At 49.9% G+C, this 22,612-nt stretch overlaps 1 protein-coding gene across 10 annotated transcripts in view; it reads right to left on the bottom strand.

The window, feature by feature from the left end:
* The window catches only part of LOC117350584 (phosphatidylinositol 4,5-bisphosphate 3-kinase catalytic subunit alpha isoform-like), a 75,756-nt gene that overhangs the window by 25,593 nt on the left and 27,551 nt on the right, over positions 1–22,612 (bottom strand). For all 10 annotated transcript variants that reach the window (XM_033924943.1, XM_033924939.1, XM_033924942.1 and 7 more), the window contains exons 11-14: positions 21,821–21,945; positions 12,417–12,498; positions 10,014–10,178; positions 9,263–9,366 (exon numbers count right to left, since the gene is read on the bottom strand). In XM_033924943.1, coding sequence (XP_033780834.1) covers positions 9,263–9,366; positions 10,014–10,178; positions 12,417–12,498; positions 21,821–21,945 — 476 coding nt within the window. The remainder of the gene's footprint in view (positions 1–9,262; positions 9,367–10,013; positions 10,179–12,416; positions 12,499–21,820; positions 21,946–22,612) is intronic.

Raw genomic sequence — 22,612 nt, 5'->3', positions numbered from 1 at the left:
TTTGCTGTGATTCATATCTGTATTTAATTGTTCTGTAATATCTTCTAATGTTGAAATTCTATTCTCTGTAATGTCCACTCTTTTAGTTAGGATTGCGGCATCTTCCATTGCTTTTTGTAGTTTTTTGTTACTATCTAAGACAATTTCTTTTATTTGTCTTAGTTCTTCCATAACATCCAGATTTTTTTCTGTTGGTAATGGGATTTTAGAGGGTGTACCTGGCTCAGGTTTCGACCTCTTATTGCTTCCTGATGTTCCAGCTCCCAAGTCAGCTTTATTTTGTTTAGTTGAAGTCATAATTCAACATATATTTAAAATATTTAGTAGTAATTCTTTTTTGCATATAAGGAGCTATTGTTTATCCAACCATCCGTCCAGGCCACGCCCCCTTTTTTATATTATTCTTAAAGCAACTGTAAGTTATTTGTATTAGGTTCTATTGCTGTGAGGAGAAAAAATGTCAGTATTCTTTCACATTTAGCTTCAGCGCTGAAATAATAATTTGTAGCCTTCTTTTCTGGCTTCCTCTTATAAGCCCAATCGCAGCTTTTTCCGAGGAGAATAGTGTTTCATCCAATATATTTACTTTAGTATATGTGTATATATATGTATTTCAGCGTCTTTCTGATGTCTCAATATCACTTTTCTTCAGGTTAAAGAAATAATTAAATTATTTGTCCTTTTTCTCACATCCCAATCGCTTGTTTCATTTCCAGCAGAGGATAATTACTTTTTTAAAACAGTTTATTTCCTTAGTATGACAGGCATCAGGCTTTTCAAAAAAAAAAAACTTTATCCCTGTTATTAGGCAGCTCATCGGCAGTCTCAGACTTTGTCAATTTTTTTTTTTTTTTGATCCAAAATGGCCACGGTCGCGGCGCACCTAGCAACCGCCTGCAAAACCCACCCTCGGGAAACTTCCTCTCCACCTCTCTTACTCTACGCCGCAGAACTTCGATCGTGCCCAAGAGGGAAAGGGAGCCTTCACGGCCTCACAGTTAAATTACTGAGCTGTGGCGGTTTGAAAATTGCCTCACGGCGTCCCGAACCAGCGTCCTCCGGCAGCACTGAAGAGCCGCTGAGACGGACCCAGCCCTCCACACCTCACTTCCCAGAAATAAAAACGGCACTTCTATCTCCCGACTTTCACTCAAAGAATCTCTCCGACTCAATTAAGGAGGTAAACTCTGATTCTTATACCATCAAAAATGTAAAATGTAGTTTTTTTCCTAAAAATTAAGCTTGTTAGTACGGAGCTTTTTCTTTACCCAACCGTCATCGTTCGCGTCCAAGCCACGCCCCTTCATTGAAAGTTATAAACACTAGACGGCTTACTATTTTTTCAGTGACCGCCCCACAATCTTGGAATAATCTTCCTATTTATATAAGAGAAGAAAAGAACTTAGTTAATTTCAAGACTAAGCTTAAAAGTTTCTTATTCAATGATGCTTTTAGTTAATATTCAATGATGCTTTTAGTTAATAAATAACTTCATAATCCTTCTTAATCTTTTATTTTCTTATTTGTGCTTTTATTCCCTCCCTATTGTTGTAATCCTGAAATATAAAATTTGATACAGAATGTAACCCTTTAAATATAGTTTTCCTAATGTTTCATGATTGTAAGTTTTTGTAATTATGTAATTTTATTTGTCTATGTAATAACTACCCCAAGTTTTTATTCACTCATTATTGTTTGTATATCGCCTAGAATGTAGAATAGGCGATTAATCAAATTACATAATAAACTTGATAAACTTAACAAAGTTTTTCATTTATATTTTTGTCATAAAGTATGAATAATCTGTTTACGGGCTCAAAAATTCAAGTTTTTCCTGATTTTTCCAGACAAATGCACAGGGATTTTCTTGTGCTGAAGTCCAGGGTTATTGCCCTGGGGGGAACTTTTATCTTAAAATTTCCTTGGCATAATGTGGTAGTTCTACACTTATTTTTTTGAACCCTAAACAGTTGTTAAATTTTGTGGTTTAGCATGAAGGAATTCAGAGGACCTCTGGACTTGCTTCTAATTAATCCACTGTAATGTTAATGTATGCTGATAATTTTCCTTTCTTCTCATGGTTAAGTTGGTCTGCCTATATTAATATTTCCTTTCTTGGCCTTTAATTGTAGTCTGTTAAGCCCATAAGGAGAAATTAGGTTCTTACCTGCTAATTTACTTTCTTTTAGCTTCTCCAGACCAGTAGAGGTTAACTTTACGAATGGGTATATATCTAATCATGACCAGCAGGTGGAGACTGAAAACAAAACTTTGGGACAGTATATACTATCCTCCCTTCTCTATTTCCCTCAGTCTGCCGAATAGCCAAGCAGAACCAAGAACTGGAAAACAGGAAGAAAACAATACTCCGAACAGGAGTAACAAATAACATACCCAAATGCTGTTGGAAAATGCAGAGGAGAAATACCCAAAGGAAAATGTTCCCACAGCTCGCCAGCTAAGCCAGCCGAGCCACAGCCGCTGTTCTTTAATTCTCCCCGGCCCTAGAAAAATACTAGAACCCGCAGCAAAAAACAAAAACTGCCCGCGAAAACAGCCCCAACAACAACAACAACAGACAGGGTGGGGACCTCTACTGGTCTGGAGAAGCTAAAAGAAAGTAAATTAGCAGGTAAGAACCTAATTTCTCCTTCTTTAGCACTCTCCAGACCAGTAGAGGTTAACTTTACGAATGGGACGTACCAAAGCAGTCCCTCTCACGGGCGGGACCCCCGAAGGGCCGATACCAGAACACGCTCACCGAACACCGCGTCCCGACGCGCCTGAACATCTACCCGATAATGTCTAACAAATGAATGCAAGGAGGACCAAACCGCAGCCTTACAAATATCCACCGGAGGCACGAGCGACGACTCAGCCCAAGAAGCCGCCTGACCCCGAGTGGAATGAGCCTTGAGAAACTCCGGAACAGGCTGCTGTTTCAGAAGATAAGCGGAAGCAATCGTCTCCTTGATCCAGCGCGCAATAGTAGCCTTAGAAGCGCCAGCTCCCCGACGAGGACCAGCCAGGAGGACAAAGAGATGATCGGACTTCCGGAATTCCTGGGTCCGCTGCACATAAGAGCGAAGGACCCGACCAACATCCAACTTGCACAGCTGCCGTTGCTCAGAAGAGCCCTCCCGACCACCCAAGACCGGGAGAACCACCGATTGATTGACATGAAAAGGAGAAACAACCTTCTGCAGAAAGGAAGGAACAGGCCGCAAGACGACCCGCTCCCTAGAAAACTCCAAGAAGGGAGCCCTACAAGAGAAAGCCTGCAGCTCAGAAACACGCCTAGCAGAAGTAATGGCCACCAAAAAGACCGCCTTCAAAGTAAGGTCCTTCAAAGAACAGTCGTCCAAGGGCTCGAAAGGCGGGCGCACCAAAACAGAGAGAACCAGATTAAGATCCCAAGAGGGAACCGAGGGCCGTAGGGGAGGCCTAAGCAACTTGGCCGCCCGCAGAAACCGAATCACATCAGGAAGAGCCGATAAACGCTGACCTGACACCAACCCTCGAAAGGCCGACAGGGCCGCAAGATGAACCCGGAGAGAAGACCAAGCCAGGCCTCTATCCAGGCCATCCTGCAAGAACTCTAGAATGTTAGGCAGAGAAGCGCGAAAAGAGGTCACTCCCCGCGCCCGACACCATTCCTCAAAGAGACGCCAAACCCGCACATAAGCCCGAGAGGTAGAAAGCCTCCGGGACCCCAACAGTGTAGAGATCACCTTGTCTGAATATCCCTTCTTGCTAAGGCGACCCCTTTCAAGAGACACGCCGTAAGACAGAAGGGAGACGGGTCGAACATGGGAATGGGACCCTGCATCAGAAGGTCGTCCGAGAGAGGCAGAGGAAGAGGAACCGCCACCAGGTGCCTCACCAGATCCGCATACCACGGACGTCGAGGCCAATCCGGAGCCCCCAGCACCACCAAACCCGGATGGTGAACAATGCGAAGAAGCACTCTGCCCACCAGCGGCCAAGGAGGGAACACATACAACAGCCCCTCCGTTGGCCACAGCTGGACCAGAGCATCCAGACCCTCGGCCAGCCCGTCCCTGCGACGACTGAAGAAGCGGGGCACTTTGGCGTTGCCACTCGTGGCCATCAGGTCCATCAGGGGCTGCCCCCAATCTTGCACTATCAACCGAAACGCTCCGGCGCCGAGAAACCACTCTCCTGGATCCAGGAAGTGACGACTGAGGAAGTCTGCCTGAACACTTTCTACCCCGGCTATATGAGAAGCCGAGAGGTCCAGAAGATGGGACTCCGCCCAAACCATGAGCCGAGCCGCCTCCTGCGCCACAGGAGTGCTCTTGGTGCCCCCCTGACGAATGACATAAGCCACCGCCGTGGCATTGTCCGACAGGACTCTGACCGACTTGCCCAGCAAAAGGGAGTGGAAAGCTAACAGCGCCAGCCTGACCGCTCTGGTCTCCAACACGTTGATCGACCAGGAGGCCTCCTCCGCGGACCAGGTGCCCCGAGCTGAGTGGCCCATAAACTGAGCCCCCCAACCGAGGAGACTCGCATCCGTAAGGAGCACCGTCCACTGCGGGAGATCCAGACCCACCCCCTGAACCAGGTGAGGGGTCCGGAGCCACCAGCGCAGACTGCAGCGCGCCAAGCCTCGTAGGGGAACCGGAACATCCAAATCTTGCCTCCGGGGAGACCACCTCCGGAGCAGAGCATACTGAAGAGGACGCATGTGGGCCCGCGCCCACCTCACCACGTCCAGGGACGCCGCCATTGACCCCAGGACTTGAAGGAAATCTCGCGCCCGAGGACCCCGGGACGCCAAAAGCAGGCGAATCTGAGATTGCAATTTGCTCACCCGGGCCTCTGGAAGGAAGACCTTCCCCAAGGAGGTGTCGAACATAACCCCAAGGCACTCCAGACGCTGAGCCGGGACCAACCGACTCTTGGAAAGGTTGACCACCCAGCCCAGCGACCGGAGAAACTCCACCACCCGAGCCGTAACCCGGGAGCTCTCCTGCAACGACTTTGCCCGAATCAACCAGTCGTCCAGGTAGGGGTGAACCAGGATGCCCACCGACCGCAAGGCTGCCGCGACGACCACCATTACCGTGGTGAACGTCCGAGGAGCCGTGGCCAGACCAAAGGGAAGCGCACAGAACTGAAAGTGCCGCCCCAAGATCGCAAAGCGAAGGAAGCGCTGATGAGAGGCCCGAATTGGAACCTGCAAGTAGGCCTCCGTCAGATCGAGAGACGTAAGAAACTCCCCCGGCTGAACCGCCAGAATGACCGACCGCAGCGTTTCCATGCGGAAAGACGGAATCTTGAGAGCTCTGTTGACCCCTTTCAAATCCAGGATGGGCCGAAAGGTCCCCTCCTTTATGGCCACCACAAAGTAAATGGAGTACCTGCCGGTGCCCCACTCCGTAGGGGACACCGGCACCATTGCCTCGAGATCTAGCAAACGCTGAAGGGTCTGACGAAAAGCCTGCGTCTTCCATGGAGTCTGACATGGAGAAGCGAGGAAAAGGTCCGGCAGAGAGCGGGTAAACTCCAGAGCGTAACCGTCCCACACCACCTCAAGGACCCACTGATCGGACGCGATCTCGGCCCATTTGGGGAAAAATTTGCGCAGCCGGGCCCCCACCGGAACCAAAGGGGGCGCCGGCAAGGAGTCATTGCGCAGGACGGGAAGCGGGGGAACCGGCGGAGGGATTCCCTGCCCCCCGACGGGCCCCCCGAAAGGGCTGCATGCGCTGGAAGAACCGACCCCGGGAAAAACCCTGAGCCGGGAAAGAAGCAGCCCCACGCCCTGGGCGATACTTGCGAAATTCCCGCAAACGCCCCCGGGCAGCCCCACACCTAGACGCAGGGCGGGCACGGTCCTCAGGCAGACGGGGCACCTTCGAGTCCGTCAGAGTCTGAATCAACTCATCTAATTCCTCTCCAAACAAAAAGTCCCCCTAAAGGGAACTTTAGTAAACTTAGCTTTGGACGCAGAATCCGCCGCCCAAGCGCGCAGCCACAAAATACGCCGCGCGGCCACGCCATAGACTTAGCCGAAAACCGCACCAAGTCATAAAGAGCATCTGAGAGGAACGAGGCAGCCATCGCAATCTTCGCTACCTCCTGATCCACTAGAGACCAGTCATCAGACTCCCGATCCAGGACACGCTCAGCCCACCGAAACACGGCGCGAGCGACTAGCTCCCCACAAACAGCCGCCTGGACCCCAAAGGCAGAGACATCAAAATCATACTTAAGAAGTGTCTCTAACGCACGCGCCTCCGAGACCCTAAGAGCAGAACCGTCCATAACAGGCACGGTATGCCGCTTAGGAAGTGCCGAGACCACCGCGTTCCTAATTGGCGAAATTAAGGTAGCCCTACCTCCCTCCGGGACGGGATACCCAAGAGCCAAGGTGCACACCAAACGAAACTGCGCCCATAGGCCACTGCGCCAACCCAAAATCCCTCAAATCCTGACGCACAGGAAAAGAGCGGGAAACAGGACAGACCCCCTGAAGCAGAGGGGCCCCCATACGCGGGGTCTCCGGCGGCGCCACTGCAAAAATGCAGCACCAAGGAGACCTGCTACACAGGTCTAAAAGCTCATCCCTCTGAATAAAAAGCGCACCACGGACGCATCTGCTCTGGAAGACAACATTGCCAACAGGCGTCCCCTCTAGAGGATCCTGGAAGCCCGCCAAAGCAGCCAGGTCCTCAACCAGGCCAACACGCTCCTCCGCCCACCAATTCGCAATCCAAGCCCCCCCGCGGGCGCTTGGATGAGGGAGGAGGAAGAGGGGACGCCAAACGAAAAGAGGGAGGCAAAGCCATAGGGGGCGCGGAGGGAAACCCCCCCCGAAACCCCCCAGGCGCACGTGGGACCCCCAAAAGTCCGCACAAAGAAAGAAAATAAATTGGGGGCAAAAAACCCCTGGGGGTCCCCAGGGACTCCCTGCCCCAGCAGGGGTCCATGCTGAAACCTGCCCCTGTGTTCGCCATACAGGGGGAAGGTCACCTGAGGTTGCAGACAAAATGGAGGGGCCAGACAAAGAAAATGGCGAAGTTCCCGCCAAAAATGCTCCCTCCGTGGCCTGTAGAGGCTGAGAAGACTGAACAGTCTCAGCCGCTAAGACAGGCAAGTCGGCATCAGCTGTCAAAAAATCAGCTGAGAGGGAATCCTTCGGGGAATCCCTCCGTGGGCGGTTGTGGAAGACCGGGCTTCCCCACTGCTCCAAGCCGACTCGCGAGGCACCATCGGCGGGGAGCTCTGGGCGCCTGCAGCCGCTGCCGACGGAGCTCCACCACCTCACCGACCCAAACCGCCGAGTTCAGGCCGGCCGCGAGTGCCTCGCGGCTGGACTCAATTGTGTCCTACTCCCCCGGAGAAGGGCACAATAGCTCCATACGCGACCTAGCTATAAAAAAAAAGTGCCGGTTACATGAAAAAATACAGTAAAATACAGTTTTCTTAAAGGGAAACAACCCTTCAGACCAGCACTACCTCAGGATTTTTTTTTTTTTTATTTTATTTTTTTACAGAACAGACTCCACAGGCTCTCGAAGCAATATGCCTTGCTTGACTTAGGGGGCAAGGCTTACTGCTGAGGCTCCTCTAAAAAAATGTGGGGAGGTGGAGGAAGTGGGGGGAGGGACCCCGCTCGTGACCCGCCGGGTTTGACACCCCCGAGGTCGGACGGACCCCCAAACAGGGCCCGACCAAGCTCCGTCCGGCCAAAAACAGGGACAATAAACCCCTAAACAAATTCCAACAGCCCTACCAAGAGAGATGGGTACAGATCACTCAACACCTGCTGGAGACTGAAAGAAGACTGAGGGAAATAGAGAAGGGAGGATAGTATATACTGTCCCAAAGTTTTGTTTTCAGTCTCCACCTGCTGGTCATGATTAGATATATACCCATTCGTAAAGTTAACCTCTACTGGTCTGGAGAGTGCTAAAGAATTTTTGTTTCCTACTGTATTATTTTACTAGTGTGAAAATTATTATTTGGTGTACTATTACTGGTGATATTTGCCAGACATGTTAATTTGTGCAGGCCTAATTATATAATATAAGAAAGAAAGAAAGTTTAAAAATAAAGTTACAGTGTTGTAGACTTTTGTCTGGGGAGCAATGTTGGAGGTTTACCACAAGCTCCACCCAAAGTCACAAACAGTCGCCGAACTCAAGGAAGCACGGGGACAGCCTGTAAAAGGACCAGTCAACTGAAGGCCTCTGCTTTCCCCATTTGTTTTGCCTTAGTTTTACTCAAAACTTAGGCTTGGCTCTTAAATTTAAAACCTACAGAGAGAAGATGGAGACTTTGAGCATTCACAGAGAGTACAAAATTTTAACATACCATTAATTGAATCATTCGTTAAAAGGCGTCATGTATGCAGGTAAATTAGGGAAATCCCTTTTCTTCAAATTCACAGAGATTTGGAATAACCTCCCTGCCCCGCTGCGGAACCTAGGCTCATTCCAATTATTCCAAAAGCATCTGAAAACCTGGCTTTTCTCCAAAACGTAAAGCTATCTATTTAAAATGTAAAGCTAGCTATCCTCTTCATAATTTCTAATTTCTTATTGTGTCCTTCCCTCATTTATTGAATTACTTGTAAACCGTGCCGAGCTCTCTTTATGGAGTTGATGTGGTATACAAACTTAAGGTTTAGTTTAGTTTAGTTATTTTACTGTCTTTTAGCTCAGACTTTTTAATGTGCAAAGATCGCTAGGTAATAATGTTAAAACATCAGTAACATCAATATAGCTTACGATAATTAAATGTTGTTTATGTAATATGTAAATATGTAAGTATCATGTCTAAATAAACATGTAAAATTTTTAATTGAAATTCAAAGCGGTTGTTGAGAAAATGGCAAAAACTCCAGGGGATTACTTTTTTTTTTTGCCTTACTCTGTAATAGGAAAGAAAAGAAGAAAGAAAAAAAGAAGAAATAAAGGAGCAAAAAAATAACCTAGGAATGTTAGCATCAGTGCCCAACTGACTTGCCCGTGTAGGCTAGAATAACGAGGTGGTTTTTTAAGACAGCTCAAAATGTCATGTACAATTATTCAGAGCACAGTGAGATGTGCAAGCCAGCAATGATCTTCATCTTCTACTCCAACAGCAAAGAGGAAAAGGAAGTAAATTGATTAGGATATCACCACTGTCTTACTCTTGGGTATGATTCAGTAATTATATTTTTGGGGAGAAGATTCATTCTCCACCAGTGCCAAAATATAATGTCCTCCTATCAACTCTTCCCACTCACTTTAAATGCCAGAAGAAGAAGTGTCCTATCCTCTGATTGGTCAGAGCCTTCTTGATCAGGAAGCGTGCCAAGATGTTATCCAGATACTGTTCATATTTTAGGACCTGAGAAGAGACAGAGGACACTGGGGTCAGGAGGATGGACAGGAAAGAGATGGCAAATAAACCACACCAATGTCTACACCACAAGTTTAGAGAGAAACTCAGCATACCTGGGTTGGCATGAGGAAGAGGAAGATGCCACAAAAATACAACCATGTCTTACTCCCACAAGCTCCGTATGACACCTCCCATCCACCCTTAACCCCAATAACTCCTGCCGTTAGGATAAGAAAGTGAATGAACTCAGCCAGTTATGTAGCCACATTTACACCCCAAATCTGGGTTGGAGTTCAGCAAACCCTCCCAAATATGCTCATATTTAAAACTTGAACTTGGGCACCAAGAACAACAACCAATAGAGGTATGGGAGAAGGGAAGGGGGCGCACGCATGGAAGGGAGAAATGGGAAAAGGCGTGTGGGGGGGTTAGAGAGGAGGAAGGGTGCTGGCATGCCCATCAACAAGGCATCCAGGGCGGTCCGCCCCCTTTACTATGCCACTGAAGGGGGAAGAGCCCAGGATATTTGAGGTCAGGTCTTAAGAAGACCACAAAAAAACAATGGCATGTTTACATCCCCAACCTGAGGAAAAGTCAAGCATATCCAAATTATTAGGGGAGGAAGGGAAACACTGATAACACAATGCAGTTACCTGAACGAGCTGGATAAGGTACTGTGAGAGTTTATCATCCGTTAAACCCTTCACCAGGCATTTGAGAGCGAATTCTCGAACCATGGGGTCAGGGAAATTACAGTCCAACAGCTCCAGGGAAAGCTCAGGTTTAATCAGAGGCCATTCCCTCAGGAGGCAGTACATCTGTGCGAGAGCAGGAGCAGTAAAGGCTTAGGTTTAATCAGTAGATGACAGGGCTGGTGAATGTGTATTTGACACCTTAGATCAGGGGTGGGCAATCTTGGTCCTTAAGGACCGCCACTTAGCTGCACATAATGGAGGCAGAACATGCTAATAGATCTCAAGCATTTTTCTTGGAGAAATCCTGAAAATCTGATTGGACCAAGGTTGTCCGTCCCTGTAGTCAATGAACCTTCCACCTTGTGCCTCCTCGATTGACTTTTAGGCCCTTAAGATTTTAACAACTAAGCTTAACTATTATGATCACATCAAAACCACCAGTCCTAAAATTATCCTTTGAAAATGCATACAACTGTAAAAGTATGTACTGATAGGTCCTGATGGTTATATAAACGAAATAATAGCATTTTGCTTTGACTGGAGCTGCTCTTTCCTGGCTCCAAGGCCTCATGTGGCCCCCGTAGTCCATTTCTGTGGCCCACATATCCAGCGACCCCCCTGCCACTACTGAGGGTAGACAGAAGGCCCCATAAAGCTCTGTGGGTCACGAGTGCCCATATAGTCTCTCCCTGGACATGCATGTCAACATGACCACGCAGTCATACATGCCCCAACTGAGCTTCATAGGGTCTTTTCTCTACCCGCAATAGCGGCAAAACCTTCCAACAATGCACCTTTGCTCCAGTTCAGCTACCAAACATCTAAGCAACGGGGAATTACATTTTAATATTGGCTTGATAGGTTTGAATAGGGTTACCAGACATGTCCAGGGGTCCGGACAGCTTTTCATAATCCGGCATTTTGTCCGGGTTTTGAAAAGCTTTCCTTCGTGCAGGAGGGCATCCATGCATGTGCAGATGTGCTGCCCGATGAGAACAGGTAGCGGGGGTTAGGGCGGGATTGGAGGTGGGGCTCGGGCAGGATTGAGGGAATGACAGGGCTGGGATGGGTGGGACTGGGAGGGCCTAGGGTCGGGTCTAGGGGTCGGGATTTTCCAGACAGAACCCTAGGTTTGAAAATTAGAGAAAGGGTCTGTGGTACTTTGCACCAAGGCGGGCTGACAGGCAGCAATTGAAAGCAGTGGCTATGTTGTGTGAACCCTCATTGCTTGCACTTGCCTGCATGATGTTGGATGGTGGAATGCTTGTAGAATCATAATTGGCATTACAATTACATTTATGAACCTAGAAGCCCTAGATCTGTTGGTGGACCCCCGAGCTTTCTTGTATCCACTTTGCAGCCCTTTACATGGCAAAAGTTGGAGACCACTGCCCTAAGAGCTGTCACCCTAGAATAGGAGTAGGCAATTCCAGTCCTCGAAAGCCGGAGCCAGGTCAGGTTTTCAGGATCTCCACCATGAATATGTATTAGATGGATTGGCATGCACTGCCTCCTTGAGATGCAAATCTATCTCATGCATATTTATTGTGGCTATCCTGAAAACCTGACCTGGCTCCGGCTCTCAAGGACCGGAATTGCCTACCCCTGCCCTAGAAGATCTAGTCTGTCTAATGGTTAAACCAGTGCCGGTAGATGGTACATTTATGCAAGAGTGGGGGTGACAGAGATGAGAGCCAGGGGAAGCCAGATCGCAAAATCAGAACCTTTTAGTAATACCCACACCACAACAAATAATTTATGACACTACTACACGCTCTTCCATATTCCCAGTCACAGCCCCACAATTATGGAGCTCCATCCTCTCTTATCTCTGCAAAGAAACTTCTATGGATAAATTTAAATCGAACCCGAAGACCTTATTCAAGGATACATTTGAGCTATGAGTTTCTTTCCTTTTCCATATCTTCTACACAAACGGAATTCTCCCCTTCCCTAGTGTATTAACTTTAAATGTCTCTCTTTCCTATTTAAAACTATAGTTCTCTCCTCTAACCTCTTGTAATCAAAAGTAATTAACATAAATCATATTGTGTCTGTCCGAACTGTAAGTGTTAATATTTGTTTTCCATGTTTTATAATTTTATTATTGTATACCGCCTAACAGTTACTCTAGGCCAGGGGTGTCCAATGTCGGTCCTCGAGGGCCGCAATCCAGTCGGGTTTTCAGGATTTCCCCAATGAATATGTATGAGATCTATTCATGCAAATAGATCTCATGCATATTCATTGGGGAAATCCTGAAAACCCGACTGGATTGCGGCCCTCGAGGACCGACATTGGACACCCCTGCTCTAGGCGGTATAACAAGTTTTATCAAAACTTGAATACAGGACACATTACCTGTGTCACTTCATCTCGAGAGTTCCACTTTACCGACAGTAAAAGCTTGGGCAGTGTTTCAGGAATGTTGATACAGTAATGCCTGAAAAAGAAACACACTAGGTGTAAAACCACTGGTGTAGTTAGAGGGGTGCAGGGTGCAGTCTTTCTAAAGGGCACAGACACCCATCCTCCTCTCCGCACCCCTTCCCTCATACCTCTTTAATTTTTTCTGCCCAAGCAGCATTACAAACTTGCTGCCCGTGTCAGTGTCACCTCTCTCTGACATCACATCCGGGCCCCGCACCTAGGAAATGACGTCAGAGGGATAGCCAACATGATACAGGCAGCAGGTTTGGGCTGATGCTCTCAACTGGAAAATTAAAAAGGTACAGGAGAAGGGAAAGGGACGTGTAAGCAGTGGGGGGGGGAGGGCAGAGGAGAGGGCAGGGAGGGGCACCACTTACCCTCGCTACACCACCGTGTAAGACCATAGAAACATAGAAACATAGAAAAAAGCAGCAGAAAAGGGCTATAGCCCACCAAGTCTGCCCATTCCAAGTATCCCTTCCCCTGAATTTACTCCCTTAAAGATCCCACGTGAGTATCCCATTTTCTCTTAAAATCTGTCACGCTGCTGGCCTTTATCACCTGGAGTGGGAGTCTGTTCCAATGATCCACTACTCTTTCGGTGAAGAAGTACTTCCTGGAGTCGCCATGAAACTTCCCTCCCCTGATTTTCAGCGGATGCCCTCTGGTGGTCGAGGGTCCCATGAGCCAGAAGATATCATCTTCTGACTCGATGTGTCCCGTGATGTACTTATATGTTTCAATCATATCTCCCCGTTCTCTTCTTTCCTCAAGTGAGTACAGCCGCAATTTTTTAAATCTTTCTTCATACGTGAGATCCTTGAGCCCCAAGACCATCCTGGTGGCCGTTCGCTGAACCGACTCGATCCTCAGCACGTCCTTTCGGTAGTGTGGTCTCCAAAACTGAACACAGTACTCCAAGTGAGGCCTCACCATGGCTCTGTACAACGGCATCATAACTTCAGGTCTCCTGCTGACGAAACCTCTGCGGATACACCCCATCATTTGTCTTGCCCTAGAGGAAGCCTTCTCCACTTGATTGGCAACCTTCATGTCCTCACTAATGATCACCCCTAGGTCGCGTTCCGCCGTGGTCCTAACCAAGGTCTCACCATTTAGTACATAAGTTCTACGCGGGTTTCTCTTACCCAGATGCATTATCTTGCATTTTTTAGCATTGAAGCCTAGCTGCCAAGTAGTTGACCATTGTTCCAGCAACAGTAGGTCGTGTGTCATATTATCAGGTAATAAGCTTTTGCCTACTATGTTGCAAAGTTTGGCATCGTCGGCAAACAGTGATACCCTTCCTCTAAGTCCTTGCATCATATCTCTTATGAATAAGTTAAATAGAATCGGGCCCAGGACCGAGCCCTGCGGCACTCCACTGATCACGTCCGATGCTTCGGATGGGGTACCATTCACCACCACCTTCTGAAGTCTACCGCTCAGCCAATCCTCAACCCATGTAGTTAGAGTGTCTCCTAATCCTATCGATTTCAGCTTGTTCAGTAATCTTCGATGAGGGACGCTATCAAATGCTTTACTGAAGTCCAAATATACCACGTCCAGTGACTCTCCGGCGTCCAGTTGTCTAGTAACCCAGTCAAAAAAGCTAATCAGATTAGATTGGCAGGATCTGCCCTGGGTGAACCCGTGTTGGTGTGGATCACGCAGTTTTTCTTCGTCTAGGATTGTGTCAAGATTCTGTTTGATCAGTGTTTCCATGAGTTTACACACTATAGATGTGAGACTCACTGGTCTGTAGTTTGCTGTCTCTGTCCTGCAGCCCTTTTTGTGGAGTGGGATTACGTTGGCGGTTTTCCAGTCCAAGGGGACCCTTCCTGTGCTTAGGGAAAGATTGAAAAGAACAAATAATGGTTCTGCCAGGACTTCCCTTAACTCCCTGAGCATTCTGGGGTGTAGGTTATCCGGTCCCATTGCTTTGTTTACCTTGAGTCTTGATAGTTCATCATAGACGCTACTGGGCGTAAATTCAAAATCTTGAAACGGGTCTTTCTGGTTATCTCCCGTCTGCAGCTGTGGACCAGCTCCCGGCACTTCGCGGGTGAACACTGAACAGAAGTATTTGTTTAGTAGTTCTGCCTTCTCAGAATCTGATTCCGCAAAGTTACCATCCGATTGCTTCAGGCGTACTATCCCATCTTTGTTTCTTTTCCTGTCACTAATATAGCTGAAGAAAGATTTATCCCCTTTCTTAATTTTCCGTGCTAGCTTTTCCTCCATTCGGAGTTTGGCTTCTCTGACTGCTGTTTTGACAGCTTTAGATCTGTCTAGATAGTCCTCTTTCGCCCCATCTCTGCCTAAATGTTTGTAGGTGATAAATGCGTCTTTTTTCTGTTTAACTAGGTCTGAAATTTCTTTACTGAACCATTGGGGTCTTTTGTTTCTCCTGCGTTTACTTACTGTCTTTATGTATCGGTCTGTTGCTTCGTGTAGGATGGACTTCAGAGACGACCACATATCCTCCACATTGTCAGATATTGCTTGTTTATATAGCTCCTGATGGACAAAATCTCCCATGCGGTTGAAGTCTGTGCCTCTAAAGTTGAGAACCCTTGTTGCTGTGTTTGTCTTAGGGAAACCTTTCTTGAGGTTGAGCCATACCATATTATGGTCGCTGGAGGCCAGTGTGTCTCCTACTGAGACTTCCGTGACGCTATCTCCGTTGGTGAGAACTAGGTCTAGTAACGCCTGGTCCCTGGTGGGCTCCAATACCAATTGCTTGAGACGTGCACCCTTTATGGAGGTTAAGGAGAAATTAGGTTCTTACCTGCTAATTTACTTTCTTTTAGCTTCTCCAGACCAGTAGAGGTTAACTTTACGAATGGGTATATATCTAATCATGACCAGCAGGTGGAGACTGAAAACAAAACTTTGGGACAGTATATACTATCCTCCCTTCTCTATTTCCCTCAGTCTGCCGAATAGCCAAGCAGAACCAAGAACTGGAAAACAGGAAGAAAACAATACTCCGAACAGGAGTAACAAATAACATACCCAAATGCTGTTGGAAAATGCAGAGGAGAAATACCCGAAGGAAAATGTCCCCACAGCTCGCCAGCTAAGCCAGCCGAGCCACAGCCGCTGTTCTTTAAATCTCCCCGGCCCTAGAAAAATACTAGAACCCGCAGCAAAAAACAAAAACTGCCCGCGAAAACAGCCCCAACAACAACAACAACAGACAGGGTGGGGACCTCTACTGGTCTGGAGAAGCTAAAAGAAAGTAAATTAGCAGGTAAGAACCTAATTTCTCCTTCTTTAGCACTCTCCAGACCAGTAGAGGTTAACTTTACGAATGGGACGTACCAAAGCAGTCCCTCTCACGGGCGGGACCCCCGAAGGGCCGATACCAGTACACGCTCACCGAACACCGCGTCCCGACGCGCCTGAACATCTACCCGATAATGTCTAACAAATGAATGCAAGGAGGACCAAACCGCAGCCTTACAAATATCCACCGGAGGCACGAGCGACGACTCAGCCCAAGAAGCCGCCTGACCCCGAGTGGAATGAGCCTTGAGAAACTCTGGAACAGGCTGCTGTTTCAGAAGATAAGCGGAAGCAATCGTCTCCTTGATCCAGCGCGCAATAGTAGCCTTAGAAGCGCCAGCTCCCCGACGAGGACCAGCCAGGAGGACAAAGAGATGATCGGACTTCCGGAATTCCTGGGTCCGCTGCACATAAGAGCGAAGGACCCGACCGACATCCAACTTGCGCAGCTGTCGTTGCTCCCTCCCGACCACCCAAGACCGGGAGAATCACCGATTGATTGACATGAAAAGGAGAAACAACCTTCGGCAGAAAGGAAGGAACAGGCCGCAAGACGACCCGCTCCCTAGAAAACTCCAAGAAGGAAGCCCTACAAGAGAAAGCCTGCAGCTCAGAAACACGCCTAGCAGAAGAAATGGCCACCAAAAAGACCGCCTTCAAAGTAAGGTCCTTCAAAGAACAGTCGTCCAAGGGCTCGAAAGGCGGGCGCACCAAAACAGAGAGAACCCGATTAAGATCCCAAGAGGGAACCGAGGGCCGTAGGGGAGGCCTAAGCAACTTGGCCGCCCGCAGAAACCGAATCACATCAGGAAGAGCCGATAAACGCTGACCTGACACCAACCCTCGAAAGGCCGACAGGGCCGCAAGATGAACCCGGAGAGAAGACCAAGCCAGGCCTCTATCCAGGCCATCCTGCAAGAACTCTAGAATGTTAGGCAGAGAAGCGCGAAAAGAGGTCACTCCCCGCGCCCGACACCATTCCTCAAAGAGACACCAAACCCGCACATAAGCCCGAGAGGTAGAAAGCCTCCGGGACCCCAAAAGTGTAGAGATCACCTTGTCTGAATATCCCTTCTTGCTAAGGCGACCCCTTTCAAGAGCCATGCCGTAAGACAGAAGGGAGACGGGTCGAACATGGGAATGGGACCCTGCATCAGAAGGTCGTCCGAGAGAGGCAGAGGAAGAGGAACCGCCACCAGGTGCCTCCCCAGATCCGCATACCACGGACGTCGAGGCCAATCCGGAGCCACCAGCACCACCAAACCCGGATGGTGAACAATGCGAAGAAGCACTCTGCCCACCAGCGGCCAAGGAGGGAACACATACAACAGCCCCTCCGTTGGCCAAGGCTGGACCAGAGCATCCAGACCCTCGGCCAGCCCGTCCCTGCGACGACTGAAGAAGCGGGGCACTTTGGCGTTGCCACTCGTGGCCATCAGGTCCATCAGGGGCTGCCCCCAAGCTTGCACTATCAACCGAAACGCTCCGGCGCCGAGAAACCACTCTCCTGGATCCAGGAAGTGACGACTGAGGAAGTCTGCCTGAACATTTTCTACCCCGGCTATATGAGAAGCCGAGAGGTCCAGAAGATGGGACTCCGCCCAACCCATGAGCCGAGCCGCCTCCTGCGCCCCAGGAGTGCTCTTGGTGCCCCCCTGACGATTGACATAAGCCACCGCCGTGGCAATGTCCGACAGGACTCTGACCAACTTGCCCAGCAAAAGGGAGTGGAAAGCTAACAGCGCCAGCCTGACCGCTCTGGTCTCCAACACGTTGATCGACCAGGAGGCCTCCTCCGCGGACCAGGTGCCCCGAGCTGAGTGGCCCATAAACTGAGCCCCCCAACCGAGGAGACTCGCATCCGTAAGGAGCACCGTCCACTGCGGGAGATCCAGACCCACCCCCTGAACCAGGTGAGGGGTCCGGAGCCACCAGCGCAGACTGCAGCGCGCCAAGCCTCGCAGGGGAACCGGAACATCCAAAACTTGCCTCCGGGGAGACCACCTCCGGAGCAGAGCATACTGAAGAGGACGCATGTGGGCCCGCGCCCACCTCACCACGTCCAGGGACGCCGCCATGGACCCCAGGACTTGGAGGAAATCTCGCGCCCGAGAACCCCGGGACGCCAAAAGCAGGCGAATCTGAGATTGCAATTTGCTCACCCGGGCCTCTGGAAGGAAGACCTTCCCCAAGGAGGTGTCGAACATAACCCCAAGGCACTCCAGACGCTGAGCCGGGACCAACCGACTCTTGGAAAGGTTGACCACCCAGCCCAGCGACCGGAGAAACACCACCACCCGAGCCGTAACCCGGGAGCTCTCCTGCAACGACTTTGCCCGAATCAACCAGTCGTCCAGGTAGGGGTGAACCAGGATGCCCACCGACCGCAAGGCTGCCGCGACGACCACCATTACCGTGGTGAGCGTCCGAGGAGCCGTGGCCAGACCAAAGGGAAGCGCACAGAACTGAAAGTGCCGCCCCAAGATCGCAAAGCGAAGGAAGCGCTGATGAGAGGCCCGAATTGGAACCTGCAAGTAGGCCTCCGTCAGATCGAGAGACGTAAGAAACTCCCCCGGCTGAACCGCCAGAAAGACCGACCGCAGCGTTTCCATGCGGAAAGACGGAATCTTGAGAGCTCTGTTGACCCCTTTCAAATCCAGGATGGGCCGAAAGGTCCCCTCCTTTATGGCCACCACAAAATAAATGGAGTACCTGCCGGTGCCCCACTCCGTAGGGGGCACCGGCACCACTGCCTCGAGATCTAGCAAACGCTGAAGGTCTGACGAAAAACCTGCGTCTTCCATGGAGTCTGACATGGAGAAGCGAGGAAAAGGTCCGGCAGAGAGCGGGTAAACTCCAGAGCGTAACCGTCCCGCACCACCTCAAGGACCCACTGATCGGACGCGATCTCGGCCCATTTGGGGAAAAAATTGCGCAGCCGGGCCCCCACCGGAACCAAAGGGGGCGCCGGCAAGGAGTCATTGCGCAGGACGGGAAGTGGGGGAACCGGCGGAGGGATTCCCTGCCCCCCGACGGGCCCCCCGAAAGGGCTGCATGCGCTGGAAGAACCGACCCCGGGAAAAACCCTGAGCCGGTAAAGAAGCAGCCCCACGCCCCGGGCGTTACTTGCGAAATTCCCGCAAACGCCCCCGGGCAGCCCCACACCCAGACGCAGGGCGGGCACGGTCCTCAGGCAGACGGGGCACCTTCGAGTCCGTCAGAGTCTGAATCAACTCATCTAATTCCTCTCCAAACAAAAAGACCCCCTAAAGGGAACTTTAGTAAACTTAGCTTTGGACGCAGAATCCGCCGCCCAAGCGCGCAGCCACAAAACACGCCGCGCGGCCACGCCATAGACTTAGCCGAAATCCGCACCAAGTCATAAAGAGCAGCTGAGAGGAACGAGGCAGCCATCGCAATCTTCGCTACCTCCTGATCCACTAGAGACCAGCCATCAGACTCTCGATCCAGGACACGCTCAGCCCACCGAAACACGGCGCGAGCGACTAGCTCCCCACAAATAGCCGCCTGGACCCCAAAGGCAGAAACATCAAAATCATACTTAAGAAGTGTCTCTAACGCACGCTCCTCCGAGACCCTAAGAGCAGAACCGTCCATAACAGGCACGGTATGCCGCTTAGGAAGTGCCGAGACCACCGCGTTCCCCATTGGCGAAATTAAGGTAGCCCCACCTCCCTCCGGGACGGGATACCCAAGAGCCAAGGCGCACACCAAACGAAACTGCGCCCATAGGCCACTGCGCCAACACAAAATCCCGCAAATCCTGACGCACAGGAAAAAAGCGGGAAACAGGACAGACCCCCTGAAGCAGAGGGGCCCCCATACGCGGGGTCTCCGGCGGCGACACTGCAAAAATGCCGCACCAAGGAGACCTGCTACACAGGTCTAAAAGCTCATCCCTCTGAATAAAAAGCGCACCACGGACGCATCTGCTCTGGAAGACGGGAAACCCGCCGCCCCGCTGCCAACAGGCGTCCCCTCTAGAGGATCCTGGAAGCCCGCCAAAGCAGCCAGGTCCTCAACCAGGCCAACACGCTCCTCCGCCCACCAATTCGCAATCCAAGCCCCCCCGCGGGCGCTTGGATGAGGGAGGAGGAAGAGGGGACGCCAAACGAAAAGAGGGAGGCAAAGCCATAGGGGGCGTGGAGGGAAACCCCCCCCGAAACCCCCCAGGCGCACGTGGGACCCCCAAAAGTCCGCACAAAGAAAGAAAATAAATTGGGGGCAAAAAAAACCCCTGGGGGTCCCCAGGGACTCCCTGCCCCAGCAGGGGTCCAAGCTGAAACCTGCCCCTGTGTTCGCCATACAGGGGGAAGGTCACCTGAGGTTGCAGACAAAATGGAGGGGCCAGACAAAGAAAATGGCGAAGTTCCCGCCAAAAATGCTCCCTCCATGGCCTGTAGCGGCTGAGAAGACTGAACAGTCTCAGCCGCTAAAACAGGCAAGTCGGCATCAGCTGTCAAAAAATCAGCTGAGAGGGAATCCTTCGGGGAATCCCTCCGTGGGCGGTTGTGGAAGACCGGGCTTCCCCACTGCTCCAAGCCGACTCGCGAGGCACCATCGGCGGGGAGCTCTGGGCGCCTGCAGCCGCTGCCGACGGAGCTCCACCACCTCACCGACCCAAACCGCCGAGTTCAGGCCGGCCGCGAGTGCCTCGCGGCTGGACTAAAATTGTGGCCTACTCCCCCGGAGAAGGGCACAATTGCTCCATACGCGACCTAGCTATAAAAAAGTGCTGGTTACATGAAAAAATACAGTAAAATACAGTTTTCTTAAAGGGAAACAACCCTTCAGACCAGCACTACCTCAGGATTTTTTTTTTTTTTTTTTTTTTTTTTACAGAACAGACTCCACAGGCTCTCGAAGCAATATGCCTTGCTTGACTTAGGGGGCAAGGCTTACTGCTGAGGCTCCTCTAAAAAAATGTGGGGAGGTGGAGGAAGTGGGGGGAGGGACCCCGCTCGTGACCCGCCGGGTTTGACACCCCCGAGGTCGGACGAACCCCCAAACAGGGCCCGACCAAGCTCCGTCCGGCCAAAAACAGGGACAATAAACCCCTAAACAAATTCCAACAGCCCTACCAAGAGAGATGGGTACAGATCACTCAACACCTGCTGGAGACTGAAAGAAGACTGAGGGAAATAGAGAAGGGAGGATAGTATATACTGTCCCAAAGTTTTGTTTTCAGTCTCCACCTGCTGGTCATGATTAGATATATACCCATTCGTAAAGTTAACCTCTACTGGTCTGGAGAGTGCTAAAGAATATTCTTTTGCTGCTACCCGTAGTCGCGGAGAGTGTGTTCCAATCTGCATCTGGCATGTTGAAGTCTCCTAGCATTACTGTGTCCCCGCGCAGTGTGATGTTCTCTATGTCCTCGATTAATTCCATGTCTTTGTCCTCCTGTTGCCTGGGAGGTCTATATATCACCCCAAGGTATAGGCATTTTTCATTCCCTCTGGCCAGGTTCACCCAGAGGGATTCCCCGGTGTATCTAACATCTGTGATTCTGGTGGTTTTGATGCTTTCCTTAGTGTATAGCGCTACTCCTCCTCCCAATTTACCCTCTCAGTCGCAACGAAGTAGGTTGTACCCTGGTATAACCATATCCCACCCATGCGATTCCGTGAACCAGGTTTCGGATATCGCTATCACGTCAAGATCGGCGTTTGTTATCTCAGTCTCTAATGCTAGAATTTTATTGCCCAAGCTGTGTGCATTAACATACATAGCCCTCCATATCTGTGAAGAGATTCCTTTACGAGCTAGTGTGGCTCCTAAATTATCAGTGATATTTCTCCCTGAATTATTGTGGATATCATTGGTACTTACCTTAGACTTGGTAGTGTGAGTGCGACTTGCCTCTTCAGGGTGGTTTCTTACTGCTCTAGGATATAAGTATGCACCCTCCCCCAACTTACCTAGTTTAAAGCCCTATGGAGTAGGCGGGCCAATCGATGTCCAAATACGTTTCTACCTCTTCATCATACATACTATCATCAGGCCTGGGGACCCATTCTTACCTGTGCCTCCAGAGAAAGTCCTTTTCCTGCTCTGTGATCTCTGAGAGGGGATCTCGGTTACAGATGTTTCTCAACTGTTCCATCTCATTTTCAATCAGGCTGCTGTCCCGAGCTAGGCGATTGCTCTACAGGTTGAAAGAGCAGAAGAATAATGAAGGATGCATGCATTGGGTGATGCCATTTCACCGCAAAAGATGCTGTCCCAGCACTAACACTACAGGGCATTATTGGGAGCAGAACAATATTAGAGCAGGAATTGTAAGCAGTACAGTACTAGAAGAAGCAGTAGTAGGCGTGAGGCCCTTCTGGTGATGATAATATAGCGGTGCTTGTCAATCTTTTTGTGGTCATGACTAATGATAGCAGCTAAATAAAACTGTGTGATCCCCATAGATGTACAAAATAATGATGTACCTATGGAAAGCCTACCTAGCTTATGACCCCATTTGGGGTCCCAACGCACAGTGGGCAAAACAGAGAAAAACTTAACATGAAAATGACTATATGGCTTATCCAGATTGTCCACCCATGCCATCTACTATCTCTTCTTCTATCTTAAAGATCCTATGTTTTTGTCCCAAGCTTGCTTGAATTCAGATATAGTTTTTGTCTCCACCAACTCCACTGGGAGGCCGTTCCATGAATTTCCTTGGGTTACTTCCAAGTCTATTCACCTTCACCCAATGCCCTCTCCTTCCAGAGCTTCCTTTCAAATGAAAGAGATTCACTTCCTGTGCATTTATGACACAGAGGTATCTAAATGTTTCTATCATATCTCTTCCCTCACACTTT

The sequence above is a fragment of the Geotrypetes seraphini genome, chromosome 16, assembly GCF_902459505.1.
Source record: "Geotrypetes seraphini chromosome 16, aGeoSer1.1, whole genome shotgun sequence".
In the NCBI taxonomy this organism is placed as follows: Eukaryota; Metazoa; Chordata; class Amphibia; order Gymnophiona; family Dermophiidae; genus Geotrypetes; species Geotrypetes seraphini.
This window is presented reverse-complemented; position numbering and strand designations above follow the sequence as displayed.